The sequence below is a fragment of the Rhamphochromis longiceps genome, linkage group LG4 (assembly GCF_057381845.1).
Source record: "Rhamphochromis longiceps isolate RC_006_pf linkage group LG4, R_longiceps_female_GT1.1, whole genome shotgun sequence".
Lineage (NCBI taxonomy): Eukaryota > Metazoa > Chordata > Actinopteri > Cichliformes > Cichlidae > Rhamphochromis > Rhamphochromis longiceps.
Genome location: NC_140560.1, coordinates 33,840,207 through 33,860,511, shown reverse-complemented (window position 1 = coordinate 33,860,511; position 20,305 = coordinate 33,840,207). Strand labels below are relative to the sequence as shown.

Sequence of the window (20,305 nt, the reverse complement as noted above, 5' to 3'; positions counted from 1 at the left end):
TTAAAAATGGAGCTACCAGGCAGGAGGAAAAGAGGAAGACCACAGAGAAGTTTCATGGATGTAGTGACTGAGGACATGCAGAGGGTTAGTGTGACACAGGAGGATGCTCGAGACAGGGTGAGGTGAAGGCAAATGATCTGCTGTGTTGACTCTTTAAGTAAACAGCCTAAAAAAAGAAAGAATTTAAATTATGAAAGAATTTAAATTATGAAAGAATTTAGCAGAAATTGTGCTTAGAAGCAAATTTCCAGGAGAAAAAGAAAGAATTTTCAAATCTTATTTCTTATTTCCATTTTAAAATCAGATTCAGTATAAATGCAGTTTTGAGGTCAGAGTTCAAGAGTTTAAAGATTTATCCATTAAACACGAGGAGACTAATTGTTTCCCACAAGCCAAAAGATGAGTATATAAATGGACAAGTACCGTACCGTTTTATCCATGGTGCCCACTTTCCACATTTCATTACAGTGATTTTTTATTTAAAGTAATTCTAACCAAAACATAAAGGTCAAAGGACAAATCAGGAGATTGTAAACTAGGATAGAAAACAAATGTAATCTATATCTGCTGTATTTCTAGTTTATTTATTTTTTTAAAATATGTTTTTGGATTTACCCAATCTTTCTCTTTTAACTGAGATATATATTTGAGTGGAACTTCGTGCAAGTAAAGCTGTTAAACACGTGAAAACACTGAATTTTCAGGACAGAATGAGTAGCCTGATTCAGAAAAAAACATCAGAGAGGGACCGTGAACATATTTACCTTTTTTTGCCCCTCGGAAATAATAAATATGTTATTATAAAGTTGCTCTGTGGGGAAAAATGAGCCGTGACTGAACAAAATGAACGCTTCAAAGAGGTTTATATTAAAGACAAACTCGAGCTTTTCCGCCTCCCTTCCTGCTGTTTCTGTGAAGCTTGACGACCTCCAATCGTTTTCTCTCCTCGTGAAGACGCTGTCTCTTAAAGAAACACGCTCTTACCGGCTTTCACGTTTTTAAACCTCCCATCCTCACATCCCCACATTTCTTTCCAGCTGCCTCTCCTCGCCTTTTCTCCGTGCTTATCCGCAGAACAAAGGCAGACCAATCTGAGCTGTTATGTGGGTGAATACTTTCCAATTTATCCTCTTTGTGTAATAGATAAAACTTGCAGGCACAATGGTACAATTGCACCCTCTAGTGTCTGAAATGGAGAAATTCAGTACACTAGTAGCATAAGGTTTCAGGCTAAATGTCTGGAATTTAGGCAAACATCATCATATCTGTTTAACTGGAGGTTTTTAAAAGGTCGCAGTCAGCAATGAACAACTTCAAAATGAACAAAGTTGAACTTTTGCGAAGTCAGACATTAGAAAGGAATCTGGGGCTTATTGTGGGGGAACTTTTTTTCTTCTTCAGTCTAATTAAATAGAAAAAAAATGTATACATTTCTTCTTTTATGTGATTGGTCGGAAAATGTGAAGATGTATCTATGAAAATTTCTCAGTCACTTCACCAATAGGAGCTCTGGGGAGGCGGGTTTTAAGCCCCTGGGTATTGGGGTGGGGGGGTTGCCGGGGTGACGTAATGTCCTCTCCAGAGAGCCACCAGTGCTCTAAATTAAATAGTTTTGAGATGCGGAGGGGGTGGGGTGTTAGTGTGTGTGTGTGTGTGTGTGTGTGGGGGGGGGGGGGGGGGGGGGATAAAGAAATGATGGAAAATAATAGAAAAAAATGAAAAGAAAGAAAAAGAAAAGCCAGAAGAAGTCTTTGTAATACTGAGAAGAAATGTTATGTGATCTACTTTCTTAAAGATTTTGGTGTTGGTACAATTTAATGGCCCAAGGTTGTATAGTATACCAGATAATACCTTTTACTAGACACACCTTGCTAGTTGTAGTTGGATATTATTGCCTTAATTCTACATGACACAAATCAAAACAGCTGCTGGAAACATTCCTCTGAGATTCTGGTCCATAGTGACATGATCACATCGCACAGTTGTTGATTTAATCCCAAGCTCTCATTCCACCACATGCCAGAGGTGCTCTATTGGACTCAGAGCTTGTGACCTTGGAGGTCATCTGAGTACAGTGAACTCAGTGTCATGTTTTTTGAAAGATGCAAAGTTGGTACTAAAGGGCCCACACCATTTCATCTCCACCAACAGCATGAACTGTTGAAACAAAGCAGGAGGGATTCATGCTTTCATGTTGTTAAATTCTGTCACAGCATCAAAACTCAGACCAGGAAGTGTGAATTGTCACCTCAGTTTATTGTTAGCTGTCAGGAGTGGCACACAGTGTGCTCTTCTGCTTCAAGATTTACTGTTTTGTGTGTTCAGAGATGCTGCATGGTTGTAAAGAGCAGTTATTTGACTTACTGTTGCCTTCCCATCAGCTTGACATAAACTGGCTAATCTCCTCTGCCATTAATAAAACATTTTCATCCAGTATACTACACTAGATTGGCTCTCTTTCAGACCATTCTCTGTAAACCCTGGAGGTGGTTGTGTGGGTAAATTCCAGTAGAGGAGTGACACACTCAGACCAGCTCGTCTGGTACCAACTACCATGCCATATCCAAAGGCACCAATCCACCTTTCAGTTTGAACCTCAGCAGGTCATCTTGACCATGTCGGCACGCCTGAATGCACTGAGCTGCTGCCATGTGAGTGGACTGTGAGTGTATTTTAATGAATATAAGCCAGGTTGAGAATGTTGTACAGCCACAAAATGTCTAAAAACGATGGAAAATAAATATATAATGTGTTTTGTTCCCTTTTTTTCACATCTGCAGCTGAGTTAACAGATTACTATACATCACTTCAAAAATCAGAAATGATACTTGCAAAATATTCAGTTAATCTATTTATTCACATTAAAATTTGACAGTCTTTGCGCATAATGATGAAATGCACTCATGAGTTAAGGTCTGCAAAAAGTAATTTGTCCATTTCAAATCGACAGAGAGACAAAAGCTAAATAATAAGCTTCCTAGTTTACGGAATAACAGAGTTGATTAAATATGAGCTGCAAATACATGAGATGTTGCCTGGAATGACAACTCTGTGTGACTCATTTGGGATTTTCATACAAGGAGACAAGAGAGGAAGGGACAAGCAGCTTGGCATTGTGATTTGGCAACACTACATGAAAAAGGTTTATTACTAAAAAGCTCAGAACAGCAGCTGGAGGAGGAGGAGGCACCATTTACAGAATTACAATGTCTGCTCCTCTTTAAGGGATTGAACAAGTCAGAGTAGTCATGATGGATGTGAGCAGAAGTACTCAAATCTTTTATATAACTACAACTATCAATACACCTATTGGGAATCATAGTTCTTTAAAAGTAAGTCTCGATATTAAATTTGATTAAAGGCGGTGGTGGAGGATGTGTTCAGATCCTTTCTTCATTACAAATAAAAGCCCTGCAGGAAATTATTTATTTTATAAGAGCATATAATAAGATATAACCCCTCCCCCAAATTAATAACAGCCAATTAAAATGGACATAAAATGACTCTATGTATTTGCCAAATATATTTTATCAGTTGACCACTGGACAGTTTAATCGATTCACCTCTGCTTTTATATTCTAATTAGCAAATGTACTGTCTATTTTAATTTATCTTGTTTTGTATGGAAAAAAAATCTGAAATTTAGAGTAGAAAAGTAGAATAACTGGAGCTGTCAAATAAGTGTAAAGGGATAAATAATACAGTGGAGGAAATAATTATTTGATCCAGAGCAAAAATGAACAGTCTCTAATTTTTCTGTTAGTTTCATTTTAATCTAGAAAACCCCCCCACACTACATAAAAGTTATACATTGATTTGCAACCCTTTTGGCGAGCACAGTGGTGAGACGTTTCTTGTACTCGGTTGCCAGGTTTGCACGTCTCAGGAAGCATTCAGGCACTTGTTTTCCTTTAGGTTTTTTGGCTGCTCGAAGCTTCAGCGTCTTGCACAGATTTTCTATAGGACTGAGGTCTGGAGACTGGCTCGGCCACTCCATGACCTCAATGTTTTTCTCCTTTAGTCACTCCATTGTTGTCTTATCGGTATGTTTTGGATTATTGCCATGCTGGAAGGCTTGTTCTCAATCCATCTTCAGTGTTCTGGCAGAGGAAAGGAGGTTCTCTTCCAAAACTTTATGGTACATGGTCCCCTTGATTGGTGCCTCAATGCAGTGAAGTCGTCCTGTACCCTTAGCACAAAAACATGTTGCCACATCCGTGCTTGACTGTGGGGATGATATTCTTCAGGTCCTCCAAACACAGTGGGTTGAGTTGGTGCCATATAGCTTGGTTTTGGTTTCAAACCGCAGAACTTTCTCTGAATCATTTAAATGTTCACCGCCAAACTTAAGACAGGCATGTACAAATGCCTGCTTGAGCAGGGGGACCTTTCCGGTGCTGCAAGATTTCAATCTATTACAGCGTAGTGTGTTACCAGTTTTGTCCTTGATGACTGCTCAGCCCCTATAGTTTTGAGCTGATCCCCCACCTTGCTCATGATGATCCTCACCCCATGAGGTAAGGTCGACTGAATGTCATTTTAAATGTCTTCAATAACTTCTGCATAACTGCACCAACAGCTGTCATCTTCTCACCAAACTTCACCCTGATGGTCTTATAGCTCATTCCAGCATTGTGCAGGTCTACAGTCTTGCTCCTGACATCCTTTGACAGCTCTTTGGTCTTTCTCATGGTGGTGGAGAAGTTTGAATGGAACAGAATGGAATGAACATCTGTCCACAGACACCAGAAATCACATTAGTAAGTAAGTAAGTAAAGTTTATTTATATAGCACCTTTCACAGACATATGTCACAAAGTGCTTTACAAGGTAAAAACATAATAGAGTCATAAAATACATCATAAAAACCCTGGTCTAATTAAAAGCTTTTTGAAATAAAAATGTCTTTAGCTGTTTTTTGAAGGTCTCCACTGAGTCCAAACCCCGTAGAAATGGGGGAAGCATAACACTAAAAAACAAACAAAACCTCATAAATAAACTCACCTCTTTACGTCCATGCTGAATACAGCTGCACATTATCATATTTAAAAGTTAAAAATATTTTTAATGTAAACACTTGTGTAAAACGCTTACTTCTACTATAGTTTCTAGATGTTTTTTCAACAAGTAGATTTGACTAGAATTGTTAAAATATTTTCCTGTAATAATAATTCCCTTAACAGTTTAACTAAAGGAATGTTTGTTAACCAATCTAAAATTTACTGTGATGCTCCTATATTAGCACAAACATCAGCTATAATTATTTTACCATTTTTCTTTGCTAACTGCTTAATAGCTACAGTCAAGTTTTGGTCAGCATCATTTCAGTTAGCTGCTGAAATAAAAACAAAAACAAAAAACAATAACTTGTGCTTACCCTGCAGCAGAAATGCATTTTAATGTTTATACTGCCTGAAAATGGTGGAGAGACGATAATAACCTCACCTGAAATCCCAAGTGAATTCAACAGGACATAGAGAGAAAAATGCAAATATAAATCTGATGAGTCACAGAAGTTGCTTCATGATAAACACAGACTGGATAATTTGGAAGGTTTGTTCAGACATCTATATTTGGCTGATGTGACAGCAGTGACTGACATGTGGCAGATGCATGGTCACCAGGAGGGGAGGGGCCCTGTGGGGTCATGACAGGTCAGCGGGTTAGAGGAATGCTGATAGGAATGCCCTGAGCGACAATCAGGGGTGCAACTCATCATGAGGACAACAACAAGAAGGATCAGCAGGTCCCCTGGGAGGCATGACAGTGGACAACAGGCCCAGTGTGTCTGCACACTCACAGTGATTCAGAGGAGAGGAGGGGGAAGCTGCGTTCACAAAAACTCATCTAAACAAGGAGATACAATGTGTGATACACAATAAACACAGATTATTACGCAGTGGGGGGAAAAGCTTGTGGAAAGACTTGGTTTTCAGCTTTAATTGATCATAAAATGTGCAAACACAATCTGCTAGAAAACACACACTCACTAGTTTTTCACCTATCTGGAGACAGATAAACAACTCAGGTTCTGGTGGAAAAACTGGTGAATATTTCTACCTTGCTTATAGCTGGAAATTAGACCTTTTTAAGTCACTCGTTGTCTTCACAGAACTGCTTCAGCTCAGCGTTATTCTCAGACTCTCTGAGGAGTCTGGATGCTTGTTTTATGCCTAAGCAGGATAGTGTGAAGACAGTCTGCAGGCAATCATGGATGGCCCGTCTACTTGCAGAGAGTGTTTGCTGTCAGAAGGGGGCAGTGTCAAAAGCATGATTCAACTAGTCTGTGGGTCACTCTTGGTTGTGCTGTTGCCGGTCGATCAGCCAACTACAGAGAAGAGTGAAGCTATAACCTACGAAGAACTGAAGTGAAAGGCCGGTCCTTATTCTATATCTCAGTAAATTTCATTTCTTTATTTATTATTAATTTATTCATCGCCTGATGTCAACCAAATAAAACATGGAGACACCTGTAAACTGAGACAGTGAAATCCTGATATTGCAGGAGGCTTTCTAGGCCACTGTCACCTTATGCTCAGTCCCTGACCCTATAGCCACAAGCTGTGGGTAGTAAGTAAAACAGTGAGATTATAGATACATATGGCAGAAGTTAGCTTTTTCTGAAGGATGTCTGGGCTCTTCCTTAGAGATGAGGATGAAGCTTGGTCATTTGGAAGGGGCCTAGTAGTAGAGCTACTACCCATCCACATTGAAAGGAACCAGCTGAGTTCCTTTCAATGTGGTATTTTAGGCATGTCTAACTGGGAGGAGGCCCTGAGAAAAACCAAGGAAACACTGAGAGATTATGTCTCTCAGCTGGCTTGCCTTCCCATCTCCCAGAAACATGTGGGTAAGACAGGGTGATCTGGGCATTTCGGTTTAGATTACTGGGAAAATGGATGGATGGATTTAACCAGGTTTAATGAGAAGAGCTGGTTTAAAGATTAGCACGTTTTCCAACTCAAGCCCACAGAGGTCTGACTTAAATCATAAATGACAGACTTTTAATGTGTCTCAAACACAGGCATTCTTTGAGTTCCTCACTTTTACAAGGAATTTGGCGATGTTTGTGTTGATCTGTGTGTCCTGGATAGTTGGCTGTCTGGTTAGTCGCTGCAGCTGCTTGCAGAAAAAGACCAGTTCTCTGCACGAGCAGTCGGGCCTTCCTTCACAGCTGCAGGGTTTCGGTACAACGACCAAGGACTCCACCACAGCAAAGCAACTGCTTGTCTCTATTATTGAATTGTTTCTTTTTAATGTGGTACTGCACTCCAAACTAGTAACTAGCATGTTCTTATAAACACAACACTTATATTCGTTTACACCACCACAAAACAAAGCAAAACCTCATCGTTTCTATATTTTAAAAAAGAGGAAACAAATGAAAAACACTGTCAGGTTGTCTTTTGTAGTTTTATCATCAGATGAAGCAGAGCTAGTTGCTCCTTGGTACTATAACATAAAAGAGAAAGAGATATAAGCAGGTGTATTTAGGTAGGTGTAAGTTTAGCATGTTTCTTAAACAGTCAAGGTCAAGAGTAGGGCTGCAATGATTCATCGCAGAACTCGAGTAACCTGATTACAACATCCTCTAGGCAAATTCTTTTCTTTGATCTTTGGTTTAATCCATTTAAGTCGAGCGAAGTTTGCGACTAAAAATAGACTTGCAATAAAAAGGTATTTAGGGGTGCACGTCAATTAAAAGTATTTGAACATGCCCATGCCGCTCCCACTTTTCTCCACAAAGAGCCTTGTAGAGGCTAAACCTACTCTGAAGCCACTGAGGTGTTCGATGGGCGGGGTCGACGCGATGCTACTGTTATGAGCAAAACCTGTGGTAATGAGAAAGTCCAATAACTCCTGCTCATCATCGGTTCCATTTGTTGTTCCACCGTTCATCTTAGTATGCAACGTGTTTGCAATTAAACACGTAACGGTAATTAAATATACCTTAATAACCTTAAATACAACTAACCACTCTTACTAGATTTTATCATGTCATCTCAACAAAAACAAATTAAGTTGCTGAATTTCTTTTTTTTGAGTGCAGACACACGCTTACTCATTCACAAGTGCATTTAGACACATAGAAATACACAAATACACATACCCATGTTAATGGAATAATCAATGGATATAAAATAATCAACAGCTGCAGTCCAAGTCAAGCATTAAAGCTAGGAGCAATCTTGGGATTTTAGTTGCCTGAATCTGCATGTCGCCCCCTGTAGAGTTGTCAGTCCAAGAGTACCAGTACCCCAGCGCAAGGAACCTTTCCGAACACTTACTCGTGTGATGCACATTTCTAATTTGTGTTTATTTTGTTCTCACAATGGCTGGATAGCTGGTGGAAATCTGGTGAAAGACTTCTAGCTGACTGGTTCTTGTTTAAACAGTTTTTGTGTGGTTGGGTTCCGTGCTTTGGCTTTGACCTGTTGAAGGAGAAAAATGGTTTAAACTCAAGCAGCACCCACAGGGCAGGGCATAGTGTTGTTAAATGAAGTGTAACCTGTAGAAATCTCCCACTTTAATAACACCACAATCGTATTTGCTTTGAAAAGTTACACTGAGAAATCCTCCAGCATCTTCAATTGTGTCACACAAAAGTTGTTCTAGAAACAAAAGCTCAAACCTGTGCCCAACATTATCTTTACTTTTATTGGTATCAGATGATGTAATCAGTCTATTGACCTCAGCCAAAATTAATATGGAGCCACGTGAAGTATTCCTCATAGGAAGCTCTTTTGTCAACTGTTAGATAATGCTGGGATGATGATGGTGATTAAAAAAACAAACCGGTCCATAAAGCATGGGTGCTGCTGGTATTAAAGCCAAATGAGAGCAAAGAAGCACAAAGATGTTCTGAAACGCATGCACATTTTCAAAAGTTTCCACTTTTTAATCAAAGCTGATATATGCAAAACAAATGCAAAATTGAAGGACCTTCACTGGTGGTGTCTAATTTACACACAAAATATGGAACTGGTACTCTTTAACAGGAAGATGTAAAGCATTGCACAAAATAAAAAAGTAATGATAAAATACTAATGTAAATCACTTTATTCCGCTGGTGCAATAATAACCTAATCAATGCAGTACACAAGTTGTGCTTGTTGCATGTTTCAGTACTGCCCACAGTGGGTTTATGATGATACATCAGTTGGAAATCAGTTGTTGGAACATGGAAAACATATTTACTTATTTTTTACCTGATTTCCTTGATTTAATCAGGGGTTGACTTTAATGTGTCTCAAACACAGGCATTCTCATGACATATAAGTGACCCACGTGGTTAATCATGAAACATTTGGAAACAATGTCCTGGCATGTTATTGCACACAGTTCATTTGAGTTCCTCACTTTTACAAGGAATTTGGCGATGTTTGTGTTGATCTGTGTGTCCTGGATAGTTGGCTGTCTGGTTAGTCGCTGCAGCTGCTTGCAGAAAAAGACCAGTTCTCTGCACGAGCAGTCGGGCCTTCCTTCACAGCTGCAGGGTTTCGGTACAACGACCAAGGACTCCACCACAGCAAAGCAACTGCTTGTTTCTATTACTGAATTGTTTCTTTTTAATGTGCCACTACACTCCAAACTTGTAACCAGCATGTTCTTATAAACACAACGCTTATATTCAGTTACACTGTCACGATGTGGCTGGCACCACGAAAGTGTTTCATTCTTCTGCAACGCTGCAATTTCTCTTGGTGTCAAAACTCTCTGAGAGCCACTTCCCAGAGTCACTAACTCTTCTCCAATGTAATTTAATGACTTTGTAAAACGATCACAACTTGCCATGGAACAGAAGAAGTCTTTGATTTCTGTGCTGGCGTCCTGAAGGGTAGCACTTCCTTGTCTTATTATTTTCTCATATGAAAAGAAATTCTTGAAAATCTGTAATGAAATTGACTGCGTACCAGAGTACATCTGCAACAGTCTGCTGTTCATGTCTTGAAAAACAAAGACTGAATTGGCCCACAAAAGCCCCCAGTTCCGGACACCTTCTGTAAGATGCGTCAACACATGGCAGTCGTACGAACAATGCTCGAGTCCATAGAGAGACGGTATCTGTGCTACAAACTGAACCAGACACAACTCTGCACAGTTGAGCTCATCCTGAGTGGCAAAGTGGGAGAGGAGGACGTGAAGGGCACAAGGAAGAAGCATCCAGTGCTTGTAGTACACTGCTGGCAAAACATTCCTCAGTATTACAGGAGAATAGAGGAGAGCAAATGCTCTCCACTCACAAGCTGTCCAATGCATCCTCTCACTGAGGCTCCTGGGACTTCGGCTGATTTCATTTGGTGGCTGGATCTCACACAAGGCTCTGTCCAGGTCGTTTAAATGCTCATCTGTCAAATGGAAGTCCTTGCTGGCATAAAGCGGGTCGAACCACAGATTGACGAACTGACGGACAACGCCCAGACAAAAACAGTGCATGTAATCTGGAACAAAGCCTTTGATGATGTCAAATGACGGCAAAAGAAACAGGAGACTTGGACCTTTAACCCCCATTTGACTCTGGTCATAACTATTTCCCATCACTAACTCAGCAAGTTGGACTGTTTCAGGCATGTGTCTCAGATCACAGCCGTCCATCTGTATCGGGTAAACTCTGGTAAAACCCCTGCCCTTTATAACCATCTCACCTTTGTGGTAGCAAAAACCACAACCAAATTCTTTGTTGAACGGCTCAAAGTTCTGCACCATTGCTCTTGCTATCGCATCACATGTGCATATTTTAACTGTTACCGTGGTGTGATGCTCCGAGCCGATCTCATCTTTCCAACAGAACCCTGCAGCAGACAGTTTCTGAAGCTCGTTAATGAACGGAGTCAAAAAACTCTGAACTTGTGGTTTTCCTTTGCCAAACCATAAAGTGTGCAACAGAACGTTTTTGCACCGTTCCACATACGGTAGTTCATTGATGGTACACAGGATGGGCCAGATGGAGTATTTTGAGGAGCTGAACACGGGCGAGCCATCGCAGTTGAAGGTGAGTGTAATACTGCCGTCTTGTCTTTCACTCTTGTATTCGTTTCCAGTGTGGACATCAGAAAAGGAATCATCCCTCGTGAAATGCTTCCCAAGCTTTGAGTGGACGCGTGCAAGGAGGTTTCTTAGCTGAATTTCGAGCGGCATTACAAGGAAGTAGTAAGCCTTCAAGATCAGATATTTTCTGCTCAAGCTCTGCTGGCACACACTACACTCATTACCGGGATCCACACCAAGGTAGTTTGTACACCTGGGGCAATAAAAGTGAATCTCAGTCTTTCCATTGTAATCAGTCGAATGCTTTTTTAAAAAGCGAAGCGACTTTGGAACACATCCGGGTACCACCAAGTTTAGGAGGTGCAGGAGATCTCTGGATGCTGCTTTTGACAAGCCGTGCTTCACAATGAACGCCAGGAGGAGCAGGAGGAGGGCTCCCATTGTGACTGAGGAACCAGCATATATCTTCTTCTCTCCACAGAAAAACTGCTCCTAGTAACACAGGCCAGAAATATGCTTTAAAAGCTAAATGTAGTAGAAATGAACCAAAATGTCATCATTTCCATATGTAAAAAATAACAAATGAAAAATACTAACTGTTGGATCTTCTTCTGTAGTTTCATCATCACATGAAGCACAGCTCGTCGGTTCTTGGTGCTACAACATATAAGAGAACGAGATACAAAATGTGTATTGAGGCAGATGATGTTTCTTAAACAGAGTAGACGAGGTGAAGGCTGGCAGAAATCTAGAGGATATAGGTGCCAGGAACCTTCTTATAGCCCCTGCACAATTATGAGTGGGGAATTTTATTGTAGAGAGTATCTTACTATAATATAAAGCACCTGTAGGTGACTGTGGCTGTGATTTGGCACCATGTAAAAAAATTGAAATGAATTTAAATAAATTTAGCTTTTGTGAGCAACACATTTTGCAAGCTGTAATCCTGCCTCTTTCTACTAGGCATAGGACATTTAAACGTGACGATCTATGGATGTTATTTAAGTGGCAGCCTTCAGTCTATGAAAAAAGAAGAAGAAAAAAACAGACTCAGTCTCCTCAGACTGCCATGTTAAAACTTCCTGTATGCATATACGCTACCATTTCATGGTCTGGATCTACCTCTTTGGTTTCTGCTTTCCCAGCTGACAGATGACTGGCCTACGAGTCAAAAAAAAGATGGATGATGACCATCTCAATGGCATAATTTTAATATCCTTAAAATACTTTTCACTCAAGGCAGCTTCACATACCGTAGGATCTTCATCTTCGTCAGAATCAGATGAGTAACAATCTGTGTCCCCATCATTGTAGACTGTGTTATCTCTCGCAATATGCTGTCATGGATTGTAGCACAAAAACAGAATGAGGAACCTTTTTCATTTTAGAAGTATAAAAACTTCTAAACATATCAATAAACTACATATGCCGGATCCATGATTTAATCCCAATAATAATCCCATGTAATGTTTGACACCCCTACTTTACCATTACATGCTCTGAATCTCCTCTTCTGTCATCTGTAGGCCCAGCAGACACATGAGTGGCCTGAGATAAAGAAAATTATGATTTCTAAGCATGATATGATCACATTCAACGTTTATATATAATCACCATAGGATGTTTTGTATCTTCAGTATTAGATACTATTGTCTCCAAGTACTCCAACTAACTAATGGCCTCAATAAGAAATTTCATTCACCACCTTTTGACAACAGCTGTACTACAGTTAGGTCCATAAATACTTGGATAGAGATAACTTTTTTTTTTCTAATTTTGGCTCTGTATATTACCACAATGAATTTTAAATGAAACAACTGAGTTGCAGTTGAAGTGCAGACTTTCAGCTTTAATTCAATGGGTTGAACAAAATGATTACAAAAAAAAATGTCAGGAACTAAAGCACTTTTTAACACAATCCCTTCATTTCCAGGGTTCGAAAGTAATTGTAATTAAATAACCTAAAATATAATGTTAATTTTTTTCCCTTTTTAATCCTCTGCCAGGCCTTTACTGCAGTGGCTTTCAGTTGCTGTTTGTTTTTGGCTTTTCTGTCTGAAGTTTAGTAAGGTTAGGTTAAGATCAGGTGACTGACTTGGCCATTCAAGGATATTCCACTTCTTTGCTTAAAAAAAAAACTCCCTTTGGCTGCATGTTTTAGGTCGTTTTCCATCTGTATTATGAAACAGCGCCCAATCAATTTGACTGCATCTAGCTGGATTTGAGCAGACAGTATGTCTCTGAACACCTCCAAATTAATTCGGTTGCTTCTGTCCTGTGTCACATCATCAATAAACACTAGTGTCCCTGTGCCACTGGCAGCCATGCATGCCCAAGCCATCACAATTACTCCGCCGTGCTTTACAGATGATGTGGTGTGCTTTGGATCATGAGCTGTTCCACACCTTCTCCATACTTTTTTCTTGCCATCATTCTGGTAGATGTTGATCTTGGTTTCATGTGCCCAAAAAATATTTTCCCAGAACTGTGCTGCCTTTTTTTGATGTTTTTTTTTTTTGTTTTTTGTTTAGCAAATTCCAGTCTAGCCTTTCTATTCTTGAGGCTTATGAGTGGCGCCTTTATTTACTTTCATGCAGTCTTGTCTTTATGGTAGACGTTGATATGGATACGCCTACCTCCTGGAGAGTGTTGTTCACTTGGTTGGCTGTTGTGAAGGAGTTTCTCGTCACCACGGAAATGATTCTGTGATCATCCACCACTGTTGTCTTCTGTAGCCGTATAGGGGTTTTTTTTTTGCGTTGCTGAGTTCATCAGTGCTTTCTTTCTTTCTTAAGATTACGACACTGTAGATTTTGCCACTCTGACTGTTTTAGCCATTGCTCGAATGGGTTGTTTCTGTTTTTGCAGCTTACAGATGGCTTGTTTCAACTGCATGGAGAGCTCCTTTGACCGCATGTTGTCTGCTCACAGAAAAATCTTCCAAATGCAAACATCACACCACAAATAAACTCCAGGTCTTTCATCTGCTTAATTGACATTAATGACATAATGAAATTGCCCACACCTGCATATGAAATAGCCTTTGAGTCAATTGTCAAATTACTTTTGGTTCTTTTAAAAAGAGGTGGGACATATTAGGAGCTGAAACTCCTAAACCCTTCATCCAATTTAAATGTGATACCCTCAAATGAAACCTGAGAGTCTACACATTATTTCCATGTTCATTATATAACTATAGATGGAATATGTTTCAGTAAACGGGTAAAAAAACAAAAAAACAAACTTGTGTCAGTGTCCAAATATACATGGACCACTCTGTGTATTTCACATGTATCTAGAGTGGCCAGGGAGGATAAATAAGCTTCTTCAAAAACTTCCATGACTGCTCCTATAAAAAGATGAAAAATGCACTTGATTTAAATCTGGTTGCTTATTTTATTTTCTCCCTAGAAGTGTGACACTGGACAAAGAAGCTTGTTTGGTTTGTGCACAAAATTTAAATCAGTTATGTTTACTCCCTTTTTGCACATTTTTACTCTATTCTTGCGGCCAATGTTATAGCCTCTCTGGATTTTAAGTAATTTTGGATTCTTCTTTTTCTAAACCTTAAAAATTCTCAAAACGATAATTTACCGTTTGATGGTCTGAATCTGTTCTATCATCTGCTGGCCCAGCAGACCCATGATGAGCCTAGAAGACAGGACTTTGTTATAAACATCTTCATATGATCATTTTAATATTGTGAAAGAAAAAGCATTTCATTTACTGTAAGGCTCACATATACGGGTGCTACTTCAGTATCAGATGAGCGGAAATATATAATCTCGACATGAATGTGACGTTACAGTCTTTCTGATCATTAACTGTAAAATAACATTTAATTTTTTTTCTAAGGTTTAATAATTCTTATTATATAGTATCAGTATTAAGATATTTTACCTTTTTATGGTTTGAATCTCCTCTTCTGTTACCTTTTGGCTCAGTAGAGCCATGACCAGCCTGAGAGACACAAAAAGATAAATTAAGGAATCTACACATATTTGGTAATTTAAAGATGTGAAACATCAATTTGCAGCTGCCAGTGATTTTTAACAGGAGTATTATCATTGTTGTGGTTGACAAGCCTCATGCATCACTATTTGTGATCATGAATCTTTTCCTGTCCTCTATGTGGTCTGTCTTGTCCTCAGTGTTTTACTTTCAGTTATGCCTGTGCGTTTGTCTCTCTGCTTGTTCTATGTCCTAATTGTCTAGCTGGTGTTGTCATGTCTACGTCTCTCCATGTTTCCGGTTTTATTTAGAAAAATCTGGTGTTTCCATGTTTAATGTGTATAGTTGTACGTTCCCTGTGGTGTCATTATGTTTATTCCAGTCAGTTGTTTCCCCATGTGTTTCCACTTCCCCTGATCACCTCCTGTGTGTATTTAGTCTGTGTTTTCATTTAGTTTTGTCAGGTTGTCTGTTTTCCTTCTCCCCGTCATTTCAGGTTTCCAATGTCTTTATGATTCTGTGATTCTGAGCGGTGTTTTGTTATTGGACTTCTGTGCAAATCACAGTTTGGCCATAACGAACACCTTGTTCAAACACAAGAGTGTCCATAAGTGCACGTGGCACCAGGACGCTCTAGGCCGCAGGTCGATGATCAATTTTGTAATCGTATCACCAGACCTGCGACCAAATGTTCTGGACACTCGGGTAAAGAGAGGGGCTGAGCTGTCAACTGATCACCACCTGGTGGTGAGTTGGATCAGGTGGCAGGGGAGGACGCTGGACAGACCTGGTGCACCTAAAAGCGTAGTGAGGGTGTGCTGGGAACGCTTAGCAGAGGCCCCAGTCCGTGAGATCTTCAACGCACACCTCTGGCAGAGCTTCAACAGCATTCCGAGGGAGACTGGGGACATTGAGTCTGAATGGACCATGTTCAGCATCTCCATTGCCGAAGCTGCTGCTTTGAGCTGCGGCCACAAGGTGGTTGGTGCCTGTCGTGGTGGTAACCCCCGAACCAATTGGTGGACACAAGAGGTGAAGGGAGCCACCAGGCTGAAGAAGGAGTCCTATCGGGCTTGGTTAGCCTGTGGGACTTCGGAGGCAGCTGACAGGTACCGACAGGCCAAGCAAAATGCGGCTCGGTCAGTGGCTGAAGCAAAAACTCAGGTGTGGGAGGAGTTCGGAGAGGCCATGGAAAAAGACTTTCGGACTGCCTCGAAGAGATTCTGGCAAACCGTCAGGCGTCTCAGTAGGGGAAAGCGGTGCTCTACCTGCACTGTGTATAGTGCTGGCGGAGCGCTGCTGACTTCGACTGAGAAAATTGTCGGGCGGTGGAAGGAATACTTCAAGGACCTCCTTAATCCCATTGACACGTCTTACGAGGAGGAAGCAGAGTCTGGGGATGAGGGGGATGACCCGCCAATTTCCGAGGGTGAGGTCACTGAGGCAGTTAAACAACTCCTTGGTGGCAGAGCCCCTGGTGTGGATGAGGTCCGCCCCGAGTTCCTGAAGGCTCTGGACATTGTAGGGCTGTCCTGGCTGACACGCCTCTACAATGTTGCGTGGAGATCAGGGGCAGTACCCCTGGACTGGCAGACCGGGGTGGTGGTCCCCATCTTTAAGAAGGGGGACCAGAGGGTGTGTTCCAACTACAGGGGGATCACACTCCTCAGCCTTCCTGGGAAAGTCTATGCCAGGGTGCTGGAAAGGAGAGTTCGTCCACTAATCGAACCTCAGATACAGGAGGAACGATGCGGTTTTCGTCCTGGTCATGGAACACTGGACCAGCTCTTTATCCTCTCAAGGATACTTGAGGGCGCATGGGAGTTTGCCCAACCAGTCTACATGTGTTTTGTGAACTTGGAGAAGGCATTTGACCGTGTCCCTCGGGGTGTCCTGTGGGAGGTGCTGCGGGAGTATGGGGTGTCTGGCCCATTGCTACGGGCCATTTGATCCCTATACAACCGGTGCAAGAGCTTGGTTCGCATTGCCGGCAATAAGTCGGACTCGTTCCCGGTGGGTGATGCGTTCCACCAGGGCTGCCCTTTGTCTCCGGTTCTGTTCATAATTTTTATGGACAGGATTTCTAGGCGCAGCCAAGTGGTGGAGGGCTTTCACTTTGGTGGCCTCAGAATCTCATCTCTGCTTTTCGCGGATGATGTGGTTCTGTTGGCTTCATCGGGTGAGGGCCTCCAGCTCGCACTGGAACAGTTCGCAGCCGAGTGTGAAGCAGCGGGAATGAGGATCAGCACCTCCAAATCTGAAGCCACAGTTCTCAGTCGGAAAAGGGTGGAGTGCCCACTCCGGGTCGGGGATGAGTTCCTGCCCCAAGTGGAGGAGTTCAAGTATCTCGGGGTCTTGTTCACGAGTGATGGGAGAAGGGAGCCGGAGATCGACAGACGGATTGGTGCTGCGGCCGCAGTGATGCAGACGCTGCACTGGTCCGTTGTGGTGAAGAGAGAGCTGAGTGTAAAAGCGAAGCTCTCAATTTACCGGTCGATCTACGCCCCTACCCTAACCTATGGCCACGAGCTGTGGATAGTGACTGAAAGAACGAGATTGCGGATACAAGAAGCGGAAATGAGCTTCCTCCAAAGGGTGGCTGGCCTCTCCCTTAGAGATAGGGTGAGAAGTTAAGCTAGAGGAGGTGGCTGGAGAGAGCGAGGTCTGGGCTTCTCTGCTTAGGCTGCTGCCCCCGCGACCCGGCCCCGGATAAAGCGGAAGAAGATGGATATACGGATGGATGGATGGAGTTGTTATAGCCAATGCTAGTTTTTTCAGTTTAGGTTTTAGTTTCGTAATAAAGGCTTGCCTTTTGTTTAACCAGTAAGTAGTTTTCTTTCGTGTTCTGCTTTTGGGTCCGTTCCTTTAACCCCCCGGAGTTCCCCACCGTGACAACTGCTGTTACCAAAAAATCTACGGCGGGATAATAATGGCCGACCAAAATATAAGTCAGTTAGAGTTAGATAAAGCACATTCCTTCAGTGTTAAAAGTGGGGCTGCACCTATTGATTCCTTAGTAACTGAGGATTTTATCAATTATTCCATCAATTAAATGACTTATCGGATAAGAAATACTTTTGTCTCGGCAATAGTGAATATTCAAACGAATAAAAAAATAAAACAAACTGCTCCTTAGTTTCCATTTTACAAGTTACAATGTTTTAACAGTTGAACTCACTTTAACTAACAGTTTATGAAGGAAACATTTTATGAAACGTTAACAAAATAATTAATCACAATACAATATAATAAAGCATCAATACAACCCAAACAAGGCCATCAAATAAAATAGTTTCGGTCTTACTGGAAGACTTATATTAATAAAGAGCTCTGACAGTGTTGTCTCCTGGATGAGGCAGATTTGGTGTGTCTTAACGTGTTTGTGTGTGTGTTTGAGCATTTAACGCAGCATATCAGCATTTTCATTTATGTAATATAATTTATATTTATATTAACCTACATTAGGAATCACTCTGGCAGAAAGTGGGACTAATTTAACCATCATGTCACACTGAGTTAAGAGTGTACATATGCTTTTATTTTGACCTCTGTGGATTTGCTGTAGATTTTGTCACTGTTTAAAACAAACAGCGCTGGGTGGGAGGTTCTGAAAGGTTCTCTTTTCTTCACGTTGGAGCTCGTTTTCTAGTAAAGGTTAACGGCGCTTATAGGAACAGCGCTCCACCTGAGCTAATGGCTCCATCTCTCTGCTCTCTGCCGGGTGTGCAGATCCCATAAAAAACTATGACAGCATCATCTTCACTGCTGCCGGTGTGTTACCAGTCTTTTTTCGTTGAAAACATGGGGACTGCCTGCATTAATGTTGTAAAGCTTTTTATTCACACGTATGCTCCCAGATGCATCTTCTCCTGCAGGTCTATTTTAGTTGCAAACGTGGGAGAAACCCTCGCCTTTATAAGTTGAGATCTACGCAGTCGTGCATTAATTTAAATGAAGCAACGAAGCAAAAAAATAAAAAATGAATAAAATAATAAATAATTAAATAAATAAGATGCGTCGAAGATGTTTTATGTATTATTTTTGTGATCCAGTTATTTTAATCAACTCGATGACTCGCTGCAGCCCCGCAGAGGTGCCTTTATGCACGCATGGCTGCACGATTTACTTTTTGCAGACTGATTATTAAGGTTACCTCGTTGATGATCTTTGTCTTTGCAGACGTCTTTGTAGGGCGTCCACTTCTCGGCAGAGTAGCCACAGTATTGAATCGTCTCCATTTATGCACAATCTCCCTGACTGTGGAGAGATGAATACCTAAAGTGCGTGCTATTATTTTATACCCTTTTCCAGTTTTGTGCAAATCAACAATTTTGGCTCGTAAATCTTCTGAGAGCTCCTTTTTACGAGGCATGATTCACATGAACAGGAATATCCATCAATAAAAACATTTGAATATATTTGTTGAGGGATTCAGCCACCAGGAAGCGCTCCCTCTGCACCGGAAGTGTGGACTTTTTCCTCATTATTAAAAAAACAAAAAACAAAAAACAGGACAAAAAGAAACAACTTTCTTTGGGATTCTGACAACCTAATAATTTGTTAAAACAACACAGTATGAACTGCAAAGGTTATGATAACCAGAGATAAGAAACTTGCACTCTTTTAAATTCCAGCCTTCTTGACTGCTATAAATTAACCAGAGCAGGTCAGTGATTTAATGTAGTCTCTATTTGAGGTTCACTCTAAGGAATCAAAATATGTAAAAAAAAAAAAAAAAAGAAAAGAAAGAAAGAAAAAAAGAAAAAAAAAGAAAAAAGAAAAAAAAAAGAAAATCATGAAATTTCAAACTTTTTCCAACAAATGAATAGGAAATCTTGTCAAGATTTCTGCAGGGTTGGAAGGATGATGTCTGGTCTTCCAGCAGTCAGTTTCTGGAGAACTTTCGCCTCATAAGTCCTAAGAACATCCCAGAACATTTATTGGTTTGATGCACACTTCTAACTTGTGTTAATTTTGTTGCCACCATATTTTACTATGATGGTGTATGGTTGGGTTCCATATTGAAGGAGAAAAGTGACTTAAACTCAAGCAGCACCCACTGGGCAGAGCATTGTGTTGTTAAATGAAGTGTATCCTGTAAAAATCTCCCACTTTAATAACACCACCATCACCATATTTCCGTAACAATGCTTTTAAAAATGACGTCAAGAAAACTCCAGCATCTTTACCTTTGTCATACAAATGTTGTTCTAAACACAAATACCTCAAACTAAGATTTTCCCCAAACCTGTGTCCATCTTCTTTCCTTTTCTTTTCTTCCCCTTTGTTGGTATTAGATCCACAGTAGACAATGAGATTAACATCTTACTGATAGGAGTGCCCTGAGTGGCTCAGTGAACAACTCA

At 40.9% G+C, this 20,305-nt stretch overlaps 1 protein-coding gene across 2 annotated transcripts; it reads right to left on the bottom strand.

The window, feature by feature from the left end:
• Positions 1-8,898: 8,898 nt before the first annotated feature.
• Positions 8,899-19,394, bottom strand: LOC146672148 (uncharacterized). 2 transcript variants are annotated; one of them, XM_085404657.1, is made up of 8 exons: positions 19,093-19,394; positions 14,889-14,948; positions 14,583-14,639; positions 12,477-12,536; positions 12,242-12,325; positions 12,090-12,149; positions 11,586-11,645; positions 8,899-11,480 (listed from the first exon to the last, which is right to left on the bottom strand). In XM_085404657.1, exons 1-8 carry the CDS (start codon positions 19,309-19,311, stop codon positions 9,240-9,242), a joined length of 2,841 nt encoding a protein of 946 aa, XP_085260783.1. In that variant the 5' UTR covers positions 19,312-19,394; the 3' UTR covers positions 8,899-9,239. The 2 variants fall into 2 exon arrangements, with proteins under 2 accessions (XP_085260783.1, XP_085260784.1); XM_085404658.1 differs by having other exon boundaries at positions 12,111-12,149.
• Positions 19,395-20,305: the final 911 nt, after the last annotated feature.